The following is an 18,832-nucleotide window of genomic DNA, read 5'->3' as shown; positions in this document are numbered from 1 at the left end:
GTGAAGGAAAAAGAGACAGAGAATGATACATACAGGGGAACGGCAAGTTTTCAGGATGCTAGTGTCAACATGACAGATGGACACAAGTATGTGTGTGTGTGTGTGTGTGTGTGTATGCTGAAACAAAAGAAACCACGGTTGAATAATTACAGAGAAGGAACAAGTGATGAGGGGAGAATCCTAAGAAGAGAAGGAATGAAGCAGAGACATGAGTAGAAAGAATAGCATCAGACATCACAAAGGCTCTCTTCCAATGAAACTGGAGAGGAAAAAAGGTTGGGAAGAAATACAAAGTAGAGGGGGATTAGCGGGTGCTTCTTCTTGTTGACAGTGATGTTAATTAGCTCCTGAGAAAATCTAGTGTAATAAGAACTGTGGAAGCACAGAACTCTTGAGAAGCATTAAGGATTGAAGCAACTGTCCCAGTGTTTGCTCTGAGGTACTGTTCCTCATCCGTATTCTCCCAATGAAACCTGTGCTCTACCCTGGTCTTGCCATTGTCATATTCTACTGCAATGAGTATTTATACAACTGTGGAGGACATATCACTCTCTCACACAGTTTTAATTCCCAGGACCAGCATCGTGCCTGGTAAAGCTAGGATGCTGAAGTAAAGTTTAGCAGTGGCTAACCTTCTCCAAGACCTCTATGACCACATACCTCAGCTGGAGTCCATGCCTTCCACTCACTGGAACAACGGTGAACCCCAAATACACTGAGCTGTCAGATGGTCTGTAAGCTGTAAAGTCACAACAAGCTAACCAGTCATAGGACTGGTTACTGTCAGGAACCTCAGTGCTCTTTGGAAATGCTTCTAGATAAACACTCTCATTAAAAGAGATACAGGATCCGCTGTACCAAGTTTAGAGCACAGAATGACCTCGATATGAAATACACATCATGCAAAATATGATGGGGGAAAAGTGGGCAAATCGTGCAAAGATACAAGCATGTTCAGGTGCACTCTGAAACACTCACCTTAAAATCTAAAAATTTCAACACTGTCTTTTTAAAATCCACACATTGACCAGGAGGCACACAAAATGATGACGTGCTTAAAAGTCAATTTTTACATCTAAGTCATGCATAAGAGAAGTTTAGAACTTTAAGATATTTCTAAATTTAATGGAAATGTAATAAGCCTTCTCTGTATTTTTCACAACTGTTGGCTGGGAAACATTACGTAGGACAATTAAGAGTATTCGGTGCCAATCTGCTACCACAGTGATGAGCTTAAGTTATCACTAATTACCTGCACACTTCTTACAGATGACAACACAGAGATTGATGGACGCCCAGTCAGGGTCCGGGGCTTTACAATCGGCACAGCTCCTGTTGGACTCATTGAACCAAATCTTCTCAGCCACTTCGTAATCAGAGAGAGTTTCTGCTATCGATTGCTGCACAGCTTCAATCCACTCCTGTTTCTCTTTTTCAGACTCGGCTGTAAAGCTGGAACAATGAATGTTTCTGCATTATCGATCTCCCTTGTAAAGGCCAATTAAGCAGTATGTTCAGTTTGCATATTCATTTTGCTCACAAATTAAGCAGCAGCTGAAAAATACGCCTTCCAGGCAGCTGGATAGTCTTTTCTGTTAAAGATCATCTAATTTAAAAATCTATTTTTTCCTTTAGCATCCCACATTGCTTATGAGTTTGTTTACATATCTTGAACCAAAATTAATATGTACATTTTTTTCTGACCAGGATATAAAAATTGCCTTGTTAGGTCAAGAGCTTAAATGAGAGGCCATGTTTCCTAAGCAGTGGTTATATAATAATCAATGAGAGACTGGCTGAGTTTCAGACATTCGGAACTACTGGATTATCTTGCCAAGAAAGTATGCCATGATAGTCTGAAACTAAATTCTCAAAAACACCCACCAGAAATTTTGATTTTTTTCAGTCTTAAAAATAGATTTTCTTTTTTAATTACAAGAATGTCCAGATGGCTTGAAGAAACTGAGAAATCAAAAAAGTTTCAACTGATTACTATTCTAACTCATTTTTAGCCATGTTCTGATTTTTCCTAATTCTTAGTGTTTACTGGATACCTGAGTAAAGGGAGAAAACATTAACCATGGGTTCACTCCAAGAAATGTTGAGTGAGTATCTGCGATGTCTCAGGAAACGTGCTACAATGCTCCAAACTCGGCCAATGACCCGCAAAATGTTTCACATTAAAATTTTCTGTTCTGAAGATGAAAATGTTTTGAAATAGAATGAAAATAACAGATGACTAACATATTCCAAACAATCCATAAGGAAACTGAGTGGCCTACATGGATATTTTCTGAAGCACTTTATGTTGCCATTACCAGTATGATATCCACAAACTTCTTAGTGGTTTCCACTTTTACACAGAGATTGGTCACAGCCAATATGGCACAATGGTCCTTGCGCCTGGGTTACTGGTACACAGATTCTAAAACCCTTGGAGTGCCCTAAGTGACAAGTGTCTTTTGTATGCTTGTGAGATAATTTGAGGCTGGAGGCCTCAATAGCTTCAGGATGGGTCAGAAAGACCAAGGTGTGATTAGAGGACTGGAAATTTCAGCCCCACCCCCCTGACCTCTAGGGATGGGACAGGTGCTAGCAATTGAGTTAATCACCAAGGACCAATGATTTAATCAATCATGCCTACAGAATGTAACCCTGGGAACAACCCTTGAACCACAGGGTTCAGAAAGCTTCTGGGTTGATGGGAAGTGCTGAGAGCATGATGTACCCAGAGAAGGCATGGAAGCTTTGTACCTTGCTTTGTGGGGCTCTCCCATCTGGATGTTCCTGAGATGCACTCTATATAATAAACTGGCAATATTTACTTGAATTGTCGTCCTGAGTTCTGTGAGCCATTCTCACAAATTAGTGAACCTGGGGAGCTGGGGGTGGGGGATCCCAATTTGCAGCCAAGAACAAAGTGTAAGCTGAGGACCCAGTGCTTGTGACTAGAGTCTGAACTGAAGGCAGCTTTGTGGGATTGAGCCCTGAAAATTGTGGGGACTAATGCCCACGCCAAGTAGCTGCTGTCGGAACAGGACTGAATTGTAGGACACCCGCCTGGGATCTGGAGACATGGAGAGTTAGTTGATGTGAGGAAAAAGTCCACCCCATATTTTGTGTCAGAAATACTACGAGTAAAAACAGCTCAGCCAACGTCTACACTTTCAGTTGAGGATTGAATCTGCGTATGTGAAAATAAAGTTTGTTATTCTCTAGGTGATTACTTTTTCCTCAAAATTTGAACCAGAAGACACTTCTGACAGATGAAATGAATACCAGACTTGGGAGTATTTTCGAAATTGCTAAGTAATTGTTACTCCTTCAAAGCCTCTGACAAGTGCTTCTGACCTGGATACTACCCTGTGATATGTTGCTTAATTTTGACAAATGAATTAATGTGGGTAAACTCACAGATACTGACTTATGCTTCTTTTGTGTACCAAAGCTACGGGGTTATTACAGGTTATTAAAACATACTACAAACTTTAAGTTTTCTTTTTCATTGTTATATGAAATAATTACTAGATTGCTGTAATGCAAGATATATAATGAACTGTTAAAATATTTGATCAAAAAGTGCGCCTGGCTGGCTTGGTGGGTTAAAGGCTCTGCCTTCAGCTCAGGTCATGATCCCAGGGTCCTGGGATCGAGCCCTGCATCGGGGTCTCTGCTTGGCAGGGAGCCTGCTTCCCCCTCTCTCTCTGCCTGCCTCTCTGCATACTTGTGATCTCTATCAAATAAATAAAAATCTTTAAAAAAAAAAAAGTGCAATGAGACTCACTGGCATTATTTTAAGCAGGAGTTCCTTTTAAGAAATCAATATGGAGCAATTGTAATCAGGATTTTAAAGGAGGGTTGCATTCGATTAGTCTCAAAAAGGTAAATAAAAATATAGCTTAAAGACAATATAGTATTCTTTATTCCTAGGATTTGAAGTAATTTCTCACATATTTGTTGATAAAAGATTAATATATTTATGAAGTCTACTAAGAGAAAAAAGTATTAAGAAAAGAAACATCCCAAATCTTATGAAATTAGTTAGTATCTTTGCAGGTTGTGTGACAATTCAAGTCACTTTTATAAGGCGTTTTTATATACCAGCTAATAAATTAGACAATATAGAAAACAACAAACATGATTTTATTATGTGATCTATAGGAAATAAAATCACCACTAACAATGTGAAAGTAGATCACCCAAGCTTTCTTGGAATAACACAAACACAAACATTTAAATATAGCTTACCTAAAACTCCTATAGGGAGTGATTATTTCAAAAGACTGTTTTACAGTTCGGTCCACTTGCTTTACATTTGCTACATTCATAGGAATTATGGTAATACCAAGTCCACTTTTAAAATCCTAGTTGGGAGAAAAAAATAATAACATTATAAAGAAACAAAAATATGGATTTTGAAGGTATACATCATATACTCTAAAATCCAAAGTACCATTATATCCTACTAAATTTTACTACACATGTACATGTAGAAGGGACTAAGTCATTAGAAATGGATTGACAGTGTTGTTTTCTTGTTTTAGGAGGCACCCTCAATTCATACTACCAGTGCCACCCCAAGCTGGACAGTCAGGCTACTCATGAAGTACAGACTTCTGTCACATGAAATGGCAACTTGACTAGGACACAACGTGTGAAGTGTCCATGCTTAAATTTTCAAAGTTAGGGACTTTTTCATCTTTCTCTCTTCAGTAAAGGAAACTAAGAGTTAATTAGCCCTTAGCATGTGCTTACCAATTTCTAAACAGGGGAGTCAATGACACTGTGAAGCTGGTAGAATTATTACTTATAAAAAAGGAGGGGAAACTGAGTCCCAAAGAGGAAAGTCACATGGAAAGCACAGTGAGTTGTATGTGGCACAAAGGGACCAAAACTCATGCTGATTATTCTTTGTTTTACTCTGTGATGTTGCCTCTGCTGTGTCATATCATTTTTCTCATTTACTCTCTAACAAAAGCATTACTTATTTTATGGTTTTATCTCATTCCCCAAATTTTATTATTTTCCTCTTCCTTTAATTAAATTCTTAACCTGCTTTAAATGCTATTTTGGTTTGAAAACTGTCATTTGTTCACTAGCTATAGCTCCTTTGTTCAGTCTTCCCCACCAAAATTAGAAATTGTTCAAAAGGCTATAAGGTCTACCTTTTAAAAGTGTTGACATTTGAAATATTAGTATTTAATCATAACAGTCTGGGAATTTGATTTATCAAATAATCTCAACATTTTAAAAATATAATTATTCTCTACTTCAAAAGATTTAGCCATAAAAACTACATGTGCTTTGAATTCCTAAATTCAATTTGACTAGAAAAAGTAGCCATACTAAAAAAAAACTACAAAAAATACTGGTCCATTTTTTAATAAGAATACTTCTGGGGGCGTCTGGGTGGCTCAGTGGGTTAAAGCCTCTGCCTTCGGCTCAGGTCATGATCCCAGGGTCCTGGGATCGAGCCCCTCATCGGGCTCTCTGCTCAGCGGGGAGCCTGCTTCCTCCTCTCTCTGCCTGCTTCTCTGCCTAGTTGTGATTTCTATCAAATAAATAAAATATACATATATATAAAAAAGAATACTTCTGGCAGAGACCGTGAAAGTTCACCAGCTTTCTCTCTACATGCTAAAAGTAAAAGTACTATTTTTCCATCTCCCTTGCAAGCTAGGAGGGCTCCTATGTCTTAGTTTTGGTCAATAAAATATAAAATAATTCCTGGGGCAGTGGGGGGCAAATCTTGGAAGAAGAAAGACTTTTACCCCTTGCCATTCTATCTTCTTAGGAAATAACATCTAGACACACAGAAGCTGTTAGAATCCTCGAGATGAAAAGCCTGAAGACAAATTCTTGTACCTGAGGATGCCAGAGTGAGGAAAAAGATAGGAAGACCCTTGTTCCCTTGTTCCCATCAGCTCTCTGCTGCCTACACCAAGAGATTTGCTAAAACAAAGAAATGCCTATCTATTTAAGTGATCCTTTGGGTTTTTGACATTTCAGACTAAAGCATTCCTAATAAAATAAGTGAAATAAAATAACATTATAACAAATTTCCCCCACTTATAAAAGTATCCAGAGTTTTCTTTCATAAATTGCAGAAAAGCCTCTCTTCATTTTTTTCAACGTACGACGTTAAATTAGAATATGTGATGCATTTATAAAACATATCATCGATTTGATTTTTTTTTCTGATGAAAGTACAAATAGCTTGTTCTGTTAGGAAAACCAAGTCAGAAACCGAGATTCAATAATACAAAAGAGAAGATGCACAGAGATGCTAAGTGTTGCAAAATAATTGAAAAACATCATATGCTTCCACTTTGTGTGGCAAACTCATCTAAAAATCGGTACTTAATGTGATCTATATGGACAAGGAGAATCAAATAGGTTCCAGTGTTATATTTACTGCAGTTAAAAAAAAAAAAAAAAAAAAAAAAACATTCTGAATTGTCAATACCAGTGTTCTTGCCAGATAACAATTGTTGGAAAAACTTCCAACCCAAGTGATTGGAAACTCAAACTCTCTTTTAATGAAGAAATAAAGTAGGGATAGAAAGGTAAGTTTTTTTGTGTGTTTTTCGTTTGTTTTTTTAGTTGAAGTACATCCACGGTGTTACATTAGTTTCGATTATGCAAACATCGTGATTCCACAATCCTATAAATGGTACTATGCTTGCCACAAATGTAGCTACCTTGTATCAGGCAAGGTAGGTTATTTTAAAAACAGCTTTCTGATGGCTCAACTTGATACAGAAATAACTCTAGAATAGACTGCATGTCCTTCCAACAGTTTCCCATAATAAAGACCTGACAAGAGCTGGATATGAACGGTTACATTCTATGCCAAGTTATATTCTCTGATGAGCGCCTGGCTTGCTGGTACTGTGTGTTAGGAAGGGCAGAGATACATACTTAAACCATCAGACCAGCAGATGGCAGGAGGGACAATGTTTTATGGAAACTAATGAGCCTCATTCAGGCTCCGACCTGAATTGGTGGCCCCTCTTTTCTACAAGCAAGTTGTGAAATGTCTACATACAAAGCTGCAATTTCTGTTAAAAACAAAATAAGTGAGGGTGGGCTCTAGACCCCAACTTTCTTCCAAGAAGGCAAAGATGTTTTTGTTGTTGTTTTTTTTTTTTTTTTTTTGCCTGAAAGAAAATTGTAACCATCTATCAGTGGCTGGCCATGGCCATATGGTTTTGAGTAATTAGAGAGTATCCACTGAATTCACCGGCACAAATGGACTGTAAAATGTACAGCAGAGTAACAAAATAAATGTCAGTGCTCTTGAGAACTATTAAATATGAAACAACTGTGTTTCCTATTAAAAATATTTGTGGTGACATTAAACTACTTTTTCAGACTGTATTCAGACTATGTTAAGAATATATCTAATTGCTCAATGCTCCCTCCCACCCTGGGATTCTCATCCCCTGAACTGGAAAGCAGAGCTTAAGAATCTCCAGTTAAAAAGCAAAACCACAATCCTGTGATTCTCGTATGCAGCCAGTGTTGAGAAAAACTGAATTAGACAGCAGAACCAGCTGTAGAATCTAGACAGGATGAGTCTGCAATATTTAAAATCAAGGTATCAACAGTTCCCCCTGCCTTCTGTAGAGCGAAAGAAAAAGAAAAGGCATGCAATGATTATACAAAAATCCTTTGAAATCATTAAGACTACTGGTTAAAAATACTCTGGCCAGAACAAGGGACACACTGGATTTTCAAGATCCTACTTGTCCTGGGTGCCCACCCCTGTGTTAACATCTAGAGGCTTTAAAAACATCAGTCTTCATTAACCCTATATGGTATGTTCCATAATTAGTTTAATATCTATTTGTGTCATGCTCTGAAGCTTACAGAAAGCTATGAACTCTCACTTGATCTTGTAAATTATTCTGTGAACAAGGCAGAGCAGATAAAGCCATTTTTAAAAGGGGAAAATTCATCCTGGCAAAACAGTGTTTATGAAGTACTCTGTGTGGGTCAGGAGTCATGCTAAATCCTGGGTCCGCACCAGAGCATAAGACAGGGTCCCCACCTTTGGAAAGCTTACAAACAAGGGGAAATGTAGTAAGTGCCTAGCGTAAACACTGAAACCAGCCAATCCCTGTGAGAGAGAGTTGTGTTCTTATGAGAACATCCAAAGGAAGTGACACTTGACCAGATCATTGACAAAACCCAGACCAGCTTGATCGGGTATACCTCTCTGGTTTCAGTTCTCTCATTTGCACAATGGAGAGAATAGTAGTACCTATAATTCTTCAGTGTGGGGAGGACTAAATCAACACATTAAATATGCTTAGAAGAACGCCAGGCATGCGGTAAGTGCTATGCAGATCTAGTTAGTTACTGTTACCGTTCTTGTTCGCTTCTACCTCTTGAATTTGAAACCAAGGGAACATATTAACTGTGAAAAAGTTAATTATAAGAAAACACATACTTAAGATAACTAGCAAGTATATATACATTTTTAAAAATGGGATGGAAGGGAAATGTTAAAAAATAAACTGCTCTTTAACTATAATCTGATTGTCGGCAATAGTCTCATTTTGAAAAATAGGCACAAGTCAGACCAGGCTACGCTTTCAACACTTAAAATGCTATAAGCTGGAGAGAAAAAAAACAAAAACAAAAACAAAAAACAGGAGCGTGAAAATTCAGTGACTGGAATATTACTATAGAAAGCAAAAAGCTAAAAGCAGATTCTGGACTAAACAATACCTTACATTTAATTTGCTGTCACAGAATGTGGGGTCTCACAAAGCATGAATCCCACCACGAGTACCACTATAACAACAGCGTTGCTTGGCGAACAGATCTGGACCACCTGCAAAGGCAGTCATGACCATGTCAGCACTGGGAGTCAGACCCGGGGGAGAATCCTGGCTAAGCCATTTACTGGCTGTATGACTACTACAAGGAGTAGTCATACTTTATCCAAGTTATTTACTTTATCTAGACCTCAACTTCCTCATTTATAAAAAACACAATCATATCTACCTTACACAGCACTGTTATAAAAATTGAGTGCCACATAAATTAAGGGTCTAATACAAACAGACAATTCTTTTATTTGTGAGTTCTAAGCCCAAAATTTGTCTTCAATAAAAGTATCTCCATTTTATTTGTAAGGAATGAAAGTATTTGCACCAATGATTCTACAGTATATACTCGGTTTAGAATGAATGTAAATATTTACCAAGATGCTGAAATGGGTTATTTGTAGCAACAGAACCTGGCTGGAACTACATTTTGAAACTACACAGTAAAAGAGCAAAATAAAAGTTTGATTCCTAACGGGAAAAATTAAAGAAGGGTTTGTTAACCCCAAATTTGCTGAAACTCAAACCTATTTTTGGAAATACTGGATGCCAGGTTTCCATGCCAGAAATGTAAGAACTTGGTGCTCACACATTTGTTGAAAACAGATGTGGCATTGTATGGCACTGGCACCACATTTCCGGGGAACACCAGATGCAGCGTTTGGCCAGATACAGAACCCAGCGAATCTGAGGCCACCACCTACATCCTGCTGCTTCTTTCTGTGCTACTCAACCCGCAGCCCTATGAGGTCTATTTAAATTCTATTAGAGTTTCATCCCCGTGCCAGACACCGGGAACATTATGTAGAGGGAACGAGGGGGAATGAGTCTCTTGTTATACCCTGATTTGAAAATGTTTAATCAAGTGAATTTATATAGTTAAATCCTCAGTGCCACAATTATCATTAAATGGATGCACAGAGCCACCAAGCAAGACATCTGGTTGTAATGAATTCACTAATACTAACATGATCCTGAAAAAAACTCATCACAAAAAAAAAAAAAAAAAGAGGGAGACTGGCTGTCAGAGCAACCTAACAAATGGAAACCAAAGCCAATTATCTTAAATGTGCCTCACATTCATTTGCAGAAATCTCATTCAAATAGCAACACCACATGTGTAACACTTCACATACTTCAGTGTACATTCAGATTTTATTATCTCATTTAAAATTTTAAATACTGGCGTATATACTACATCCATATCATGTCAAGACAAATACATAAAATTTTATTTACCAGAATATCAAAAATCTATAAGCTTTGAAATAAAAGGCAGATTAATTACAATAAAATTTCTACACAGTAAAAATTAACTGAAGAATGAAAAGTAAACGATAGCTCAGAAAAAGTTATAGAAAATGACCTGATGATTAATTATCTTTATTTTATGAAGAGCTTAAGAAATTGTCAGAAAAGACAATAACATCCCAATCAATAAATGGAAAAAAAAATCAAGGGACAATTCACAGAAAAGAAAATTACTTAAAAACAAACTTTAAAAAAATGGTGAGCTCTATAGACAAGACAACAGCTGTGAATGACCGCTCCTTCAACAAGCTCTTTCTGCAAAATGTTTACTGAATGAATGTCAGTTACGGGCTTGAAACTCCTGAACACCTGACAGTGAATAAACCATCACACCATTAATTTGAGAATATAAAAATTCTAACACGTTTAAGGTTAGAATCAGGCTGGTACCTAGTTCACATAGCTATCAGCATTTGAAATGTAAACAATTCTTTACGAAAAGGTCATGAAAGTTCATGCCAAAAAAAAAAAAAAATCAAAAAGGAAGAAAAGGCTACGTACAGAAAGCTACCAGAAGTCTCATTTATTTATCACGATGTGTGCTACCCACAGTGAAAGGTGAGACAACAGGCATCTTTTGGTCACTGCTATACCCCTAGAGCCTAGAGCCATGCCCAGAAATGAGAAGGTGTCCAGTAAAAATCCATTTTGTAAAATGAATGAGTACAGAAACACAGGAAATTGTATAGTATAAGCCGCACAAAATGAAACACAACTCATTCTATACAAAGTTGAAATAACACTGGAGAAAAACTATCATAATTAGAATACCCACAGGCATGTAAAACGTAAGAGAGCAATATTTATAAAAATTAAACACTGTGTTTGTGAGATGGTGTTAAATAAAGAGATGACACGTAATTTATGTGGTGATAGCGCCACAGTGTTTCACAACTGAATAATTAGGTAGAGAATTTGTGTCTGTTTCTACTTTGCCAAACTCCTTTTTTTTACATATCTCTTCATTGTTCTTTTCAATTTTTTATAACCTACTGGGCAAGGGTACGGGGGGGGGGGGGGGGGGGGGAGGGAACATGACATCCCCTAAGGCATTTCTCCTACTCAGTGGAGAGCTACTGCCAATTTCATTTCCTACAATGTACAAATGAATGAAAGGGAAAGACAGAGATGAAAGAAAAAAATGAATCTTTGAATCAAGTAATTGGGAAAACAAAAAGTCCATGTTAATTCCATAGAGTTCAGACCTGTCCGTGAAGTGTCCAAGAGGAGAGGCAGATTGCCATCCCCCTTGTAGCATCATACCATAATATCACAAAAATTGAGATCTTAGCAAAAAAAAAAAAAAAGTAGCTATAGTTCAAAACTATGCACAATCAGTAATAGTTCTTCAAAATCTCAAAATGTATTATCACTAATCATAATTATCTTAACTTTCTATTTAAATGTTGGCACATTTCAAAATGTTCAATGAGGAAAAAGACCACTTCCACAAATGAAAGTTAATCACAAAAAGACATATAATAGATCCAAGTTGTGGGATGATGAAACATTCAACATTGAAGGCTATTTTTACACATTATCCAACCCCAAAACTATCTTGCTCTCTTTACCTAGATACTTAGAATTTCTTAAAGGAAAAAAAAAAAAAATCTGAGAGCAGTGTTTGACTGTATGTAGTTTTTGATACATGTGGACGGCTTATATAAATGTGGATTCCAACATTCTATCTCCAGAAATTCTAAATCCACAGTCTGGAATAAGCCCAGATATACGGAATTTTCACATGCAACTTACATAATGGCCTTAGGAATAGTAAGCTATCTCTCTTCTTTACACCACACCAATTAAACCTAAAGACATTAACTTAATTACCTGAGGCAATTAGTAGCAGAGAAAGAATGAAGACCCAGAACTGTTACCTCTGTCCAATCGTCTCTGCTCTAAAGGAACACTGCAGCTTCCTTTTAAATAGCTCTTCAATATAGGCTACCTTTCCACCTCTATTCATCACCTATTTACTCTCTCTGGAGGGACCTCCAAAGTAAATTTGTAAAACTGTTTATCAAGAGAGGCTAGAAAAATGAAAATAATTCACATGTTAGGGTAGTGTGGGTTGATTTTCCTTATTTTTACTCTATTTATACTACAAATTATGTGGGTAATAAATTCATTATTTAAAAATTTTTTAAACTGAAAATAATTTAGCATTGATGTATGGAACTCAATTAGCTCCAATGCAAATTTAGATATGGAAGTTCAAAGCCAACAATTCTTTGAAATTTTTTTTTTTTTTTGCTATATAAGTATAATTGATATGTTAACTTCAGGTATAACACAACTTACATTTTTATGATAAGCAGATTTTTCCATACTTAAAAAGAATTACTTAATGCACTGTATACAAAACTTTCAGAAGTTGCATTGAATGTATATCTTTTAGTGTTTTTCCTAAATGTAACCTTAAAGCCCCTTGCATTCAGAAGAAAGACTCCCTATTTAGCACGTCACCCAAGTTCTTCACACAATCTGCTCAACCATGTGAAAAAACCAATAGGCAACCTTCCTCTGGAGAAAAAGGCATACACAGGATATAAGCACAGATAAAACTGGAATGGTAAATTAGGGCCTAACCACAGAAGGCTTTCCTTAATTTATCCATCTAGTCTTAGATCAACTAGTTCTTTAAGACTTGACTCAAGATCGTGTCCCTTAAGACCCAGCTCCATATAAAATAATGCAAGTTTTTAAAAATAACACATACACAAGCAATGGTATGTACATTTTAAGGGTTGATATAAAGGCATGTTAATGCATAGAAAAGGACCAGAAATATACATGCACTGAAAACAGATTTATGTCTCAAAGGATACGGAGGGGTCCAGCATTAATGTTTTCATTTTTAAGGAGAATGTATTCATTACTCATGTATGTGGAAGTGTTTCTAATCTCCAGACTTCATTAATTGCCCTTTTTTGTACTTCTCTACAACTCCTGCACAAGCCAAATAAAGTACTGGGCTCACCATCCACCATAAACATCATAAATCCATCCGTCAGACTTTTCCTCCTGGAAGATAGGACTTAAGTCCGCAGCAAGCACACCCCTTGTAGAATGCCTCACCTGGTAGAAAGTGTATTACTCAAACACACTTACTCTCCGAACCTCCTAAGCAACTCAGTTATTCAAGAAAAGAAGCTTAGACTATTTCTAAAAGGTCAAAGGCCAGAAATTTTCAACGTATCCTTTAAAGACACTTGGGTATAGTTGCTAAGACGCTACCACTTAGAGTCATAAAGTTCTGGTTTTGTTATGCATTAAAATCTACAATTCTTACACAACCTTCATTTTCCTCATCTATGAAATATGGAGGAGAACATCTTCCTCCCATGTTTGTGGGCAAGATTAAAAGGAAATGTTTATAAATTAATTAGCACAATACCCGGTACTCACCAGCTGCTACTCATTCTTATGCTTTCTATGTTCAATTGCTAATATTAAAGCAATAATTTCATACAATTTCTTTCTAATCAGAGAATGTTAATAAAACTTTAAAAAAACATCTACTTTGGGAGAATAACGTAAACTCAGACAATCCAGCTAATGGAAACGATGAAACTAATAATTTGAAGTCCATCAAATCTGCCCAAGTAAAAAATGAATACCTCAATTAATCTGGCAGAACAACTTCCATACTGACAAATGCAAATTATGCATTTTTAAACTCCATTCCAATGAGAAAAGTTTTAATCATCTCACTTCACAGACTGAATATGTTCACATTCAGTTCATACACATTATAAACTGTACATCACTATTCTTCTCGAGGAATATGCTAACTATTCAAGCTATTAATATGCCAACAGTGCTCAATGATGCCTTCCACAGTTAATTGGCTAAGAAATCTTATCCCAAAAATATAATGAAAAAGATCACACTCAAGTTCAGAAGATGTCTTAGATAAAGATCTCTAGTTAATATTTTTGAAACTAATGTTTGAGTTGACATCTGTATTTTTTGTTATGCAAACAGTAGGCATTATTATCCCAGCCTATCATCACTCATTATGATATGTCACCAATGAATTCATCTTAGATCCAAAGCACACTGTGCAATTCCACAAATTACTAAAAATCTAATGTATTCTAGGCTAAAAGATTAATTCCTTCCCCAAATGGGGCATTTTCTTATATATATTAAAAACCAGGCATGTTGGGGGCACCTGGGTGGCTCAGTCAGCTTAGGTTATTATCTCAGTGTCCTGGGATCGAGCCCCACATCCAGCTCCCTGCTCAGTGGGGAGTCTGCTTCTCCCTCCCCCTCTGCTCCTCTCCCTGCTTGTGTGAGTGCACACATGTGGGCTCTCTCTCTTGCAAATAAACAGAATCCTTAAAAAAATAAAATAAGATAAAAATAAGAATCAGATATGTTAGAGAAAGGAAGTCTACTGAATCAAATAAAGTTAATAGAATTTGTTAGAACTTTAATATTAGTCTCCTCAAAACACTGAACTTCTCTAGTAAGCCTTTCTATATTAACCAAATTCAGTAAGTCAACAATTCAAGTCTACTTCATTTATATGTGGTGTGTTATATATGTGCATATATGAACCACTTGCCTATAGTAAATTATTTCCTCTGCAACCAACATAGCTACTTTAAAAAAAAAAATGCTAGAAACTCAAAAAAACATGTTACCTGTGCCTGCTCTTAAAATTTTCTATTATAAAATAAACACAATGGGTGTTGTGCAAAAAGAATGAATACTGTTACGCTGAAAAAATAAATAAAATGGGAAAAAAAAAATAAACACAACAGGTAGAGAACTGGGCCATTTCATCAACCGTTGTAATGGTTAATTGGTTTCTGATTGTTATCTCATAGTTACAATATTACTTCAGCTGAGGAATACACTTCAAAAAATATTTTCAAGATTTTATTTTCTCAGTCCCTTAAAAAGGCGATGTCTCAAATTTGATGTACTTTCCTGTCACAGAAGGAACTGAGAAAATTCAACAAAACAATTCTTTCTTTGTTATGTTTAGTGCAGTACTCAAGGCAAAAGCAAGAGGCTATTAGTAAAAACACTAATAAGTCTAAAAAGCACAGTTGTGAATGTAATCAAGGCACCGTAATTTGCAATTACTATAACACAGCTCACCTGTTCATTTTTGCAAAGCCACACGCTGCTTCCACTTAAGACAGTAAAAATTTTGGCTTTATACCCTCTCAGTTCAAGATAGCCACATTTCTCAGGTGCAGCGGCTGCTTGAGACTGCAAGGCAGGAGATTGTGATTTCAGTGCATTTAATAGGATGCTGATCCAGTCATTTCTCTCCTCTGAAAACGAAGACAGGAGAAAGTACATACATCCATACTCGTATAAATTATACAGACACAGAAACATGGGCAAAGGATCTATTCTCCCTGTAACACATGATTTACAGATTCTTTCCCACAACCACAATCTAAATGCTACTGTAGTCAGAGCCGATGGCCCAATTCTGTAAGAGAAAAGAAATAACACTACCCAGGTGTTCTGTAACCATACTGGCCTCACCTGGGAGCTTATTAGAATGCAAAATCTCAGGCCCCACTCCAGACCTGATGAATCAGAATCTTCAGTTTAAAAAGAACCCCAGGTGATCTGAATCCATGTTAATATTTAAGAAGCACTCTTATAGATTATTCATGAGATTGGATTTTCTCTTTTAATAGATGTAATACTGAGACCAGTTAACAGATTTTACCTAGTAATTAAGTTGCCCAAATGCCCAGAAAGTCTTACTCTTACTTCTGTCACTTAGAGCCTACTCTACTTCAGAGTACACACTGACTTGATATTCAACCATCCATTCCATTCTCACCACAGAAACAAAAGGATCTCAATTTGGTAAATTAGAATTTGGTTTTCCCCCTCCACAAAAGCTAAGTGACCTTCAACGCTGCATTATAACACACTGCATTACAGACACAGAAATCTGATCTAGTCCCCAAGGAGCAATCAAAGTTGTAAGTCAAGTTAGATATGAACATATAACAGAACACAGAGTACTATAAATGTCATACAAATGATATCAAATAAAATATGAGTCAATTCAATGGAGGTAAGTCATTTGCTGAAGGTCATACAGCAAGTTAGCATTAAAATTAGGAGAATCAAATATTTTAACTCAGACAACTGTTCTCAGTACTATTAAAGAAAAGTATTTGTGCTAGGTCTTGAAACGAGGAGCATAACTGGAGTTTGGTGAGGGAAGAGCAGAACTTTATGACTCTAAGCAGAGAAGAACACAAAAACAGAGGCAGAAATAACCAACATCTGCTCAGAGACTTATAGACAAGCATATTGATAATTTTGAACTCAAGAGGAAACAGGAAATATGGATAGAGCTTCTGCAGTACCTGTAAGGAATTTTGCCTCCAAACTTTATTACAGAGGGGAAAAAAACAAACAAACAAAAACAAACAAACAAAAAAAAAATCAAGGCAAGATTCTTAGCAAGGAAATAACATGATTAGTAGGATAATATGTAGACCAAACTGGAAGCTTGGAAATCAGGAATAGGGCAAGAGAGACCTGAAACACAATGAAAATGTAAACAAAAGATTATCTGAAAAGTCAAGACATCAAGGAATGGAAAAAATAGCTGAAGCTTTAAATATGTTTGACAGGTATTCACAAAAAAATTTAAATTATCAGAATAAAAGGTAGCTTAGTACCATGGCTTGACCAAAGAAGGTAGAAAATTCTATTTTATGAACAGAACCACCTCAGGTCTTCAGGGCCCTAGCATGAGCATGTAGGTGGACAGACAGTATCGTGTTAATGAAGGTTAACCTACACAAAAGGAGACCCAGGGAGGTAGATAAATGATTAATGGGAAAGGAGAAGAAATGGACAAATGCTGAGGTACAACTGTATCTATGGGGTAGGAAAATGGGCTGGCAAAAAAACAAATGTGGAAGTGATTATTAAGGCAAAAGGAGCAAAACAAAACAGACTGAATTCCAGGTAGGAAAAATTATCAAGAAGGAAGAAGAAGGGAAGAATAAGCAGAGCCCAGGATTGGAAACCTGAGTAATATCTCAGATCTAAGGTGTGGAAAGAAGTACTCCACTATGGGTTCAAGATCTCCAGATCTTGGTCTCAGCCTCCACATTAGACTTGCTTCCATTCAAACATGAATCCTAGGTTACTTAATAATGAGACATAGTTTTTAAATTCTCTTTACTTTTTCCTCACCTTCCAAATTACTAAAAATAGCTTTGTCTTTAATGACCAAGGCCTAAGTATTTATTAAAATTCATTCAACAGTGCTTTACTGTGTGTATTACACTGTCCCCAGGTAATAGTTCCCATGGACCAGGAGGAAATATTCACCCAACTTCCCTAGCATCATTAGAAACTGAAACACATAAAAATGTTCACGTGACTAAGTCAATGTCAGTATGCAGCATCTGCTCTACATTTTATATCTATATGAACAGATCCAGACTGCACTAGAGTAATTTATATTTTCAGGAACAACAACAAACCTTCCATTGGTTATTACTTGTGATCATTAGTTTCACACAAGATACTCCTGCCAAGTAAACAGTACAGAATGTTTTTTGTTTGTTTCTATTAGTCTACACAAATCATTGTGTTTGAAATGTCGGTCATATTTTTGCTGAAAAGAAACCCAACTTTTTTTAAATTTTCTTTCGATTTTTTATTGAACTATAATTAACATATTAGTTTCAGGTGCTTCAAAACTTCCATACCTTACTCAGTGTTCATCAAGATAAGCACACTTTTAATCCCCTAAACCTATTTCACCCACCCCTTCCCACACGTCCCTTCTGGCAACCACCAGTTAGTTCTCTGTAGCTAAGAGCCTGTTTTTTCCACCTCTTTTCTTTCTTTTTTCATTTTGTTTTGTTTCTTAAATTCCAGTGAGTGAAATCATGTGGTATTTGTCTTTCTCTGATTTGTTTCACTGTGTAGGTCATAACTTTATAAACGAGGCCCCAGTGTTTGTGGCTTCTACGTTGTTCTCAGTCTGTGCTTCAGTTTCTCAGGAAAATAATCTGAAACTGGCACAACTGCATCTGCTGGACTTAAACATATGACGGCTGCATCTCAACAAATGGTTCTTGTGGAGCCTAAAAGTATTATCTAACTCCTGAGGGCCGCATTTACTAACAGGAAGTAAACAATCATGAATAAGTACGAGAATTAATAGTAACATTCAGTTTATTCTTAATTACCCATGCGAGTGCAGATAAACAGTGACAGAGATCACTCAAACAATAAAACAGATTACGAGCATCATTGGCATTTGGCTATACAACGTGTGTGTCTTTAGACAAGGGGAATACGTGTTGATAAGTCACAATATTCCAAATCAAATACTGATTTTCCCTTGGGCTATGTATCTTGGGCAAAGCTAGATACTACGCTAGCTTCTGCCTGCTCTTCACACCAAGGTGCCTTTATTCTTTCCAATAACAAATATTTACTGTCTATCTTGATCTTAGCAATGGGCTAAGACTACTCCTTAGAGAATATGCCCTGACTTAGATAAGGCTTTGTTCAAAGTAAAGCATTCTGGGTTGGAAAAAAGAAAAAAAAAGGGGGGGGGTAAAGAAAACAAAACTGTCACTTTCTTATAATTATGCTAGAACATAAATAAAAGATAATAGCAATTCCCTCAAATTAGTCCTTGAAGTTTCCAGGAATGA

The 18,832-nt window shown here is 36.6% G+C and overlaps 1 protein-coding gene across 2 annotated transcripts in view; it reads right to left on the bottom strand.

Annotated features, from left to right (window-relative positions):
* The window catches only part of ARAP2 (ArfGAP with RhoGAP domain, ankyrin repeat and PH domain 2), a 190,273-nt gene that overhangs the window by 115,748 nt on the left and 55,693 nt on the right, over positions 1 to 18,832 (bottom strand). For both annotated transcript variants that reach the window (XM_045997333.1, XM_045997334.1), the window contains exons 9-11: positions 15,267 to 15,445; positions 4,249 to 4,364; positions 1,253 to 1,452 (exon numbers count right to left, since the gene is read on the bottom strand). In XM_045997333.1, coding sequence (XP_045853289.1) covers positions 1,253 to 1,452; positions 4,249 to 4,364; positions 15,267 to 15,445 — 495 coding nt within the window. The remainder of the gene's footprint in view (positions 1 to 1,252; positions 1,453 to 4,248; positions 4,365 to 15,266; positions 15,446 to 18,832) is intronic.

This window comes from Meles meles, chromosome 2 (assembly GCF_922984935.1).
Source record: "Meles meles chromosome 2, mMelMel3.1 paternal haplotype, whole genome shotgun sequence".
Taxonomy (NCBI): domain Eukaryota; kingdom Metazoa; phylum Chordata; class Mammalia; order Carnivora; family Mustelidae; genus Meles; species Meles meles.
Note: the sequence above shows the minus strand (reverse complement) of the source record. Positions and strands in the feature narration are given on the sequence as shown.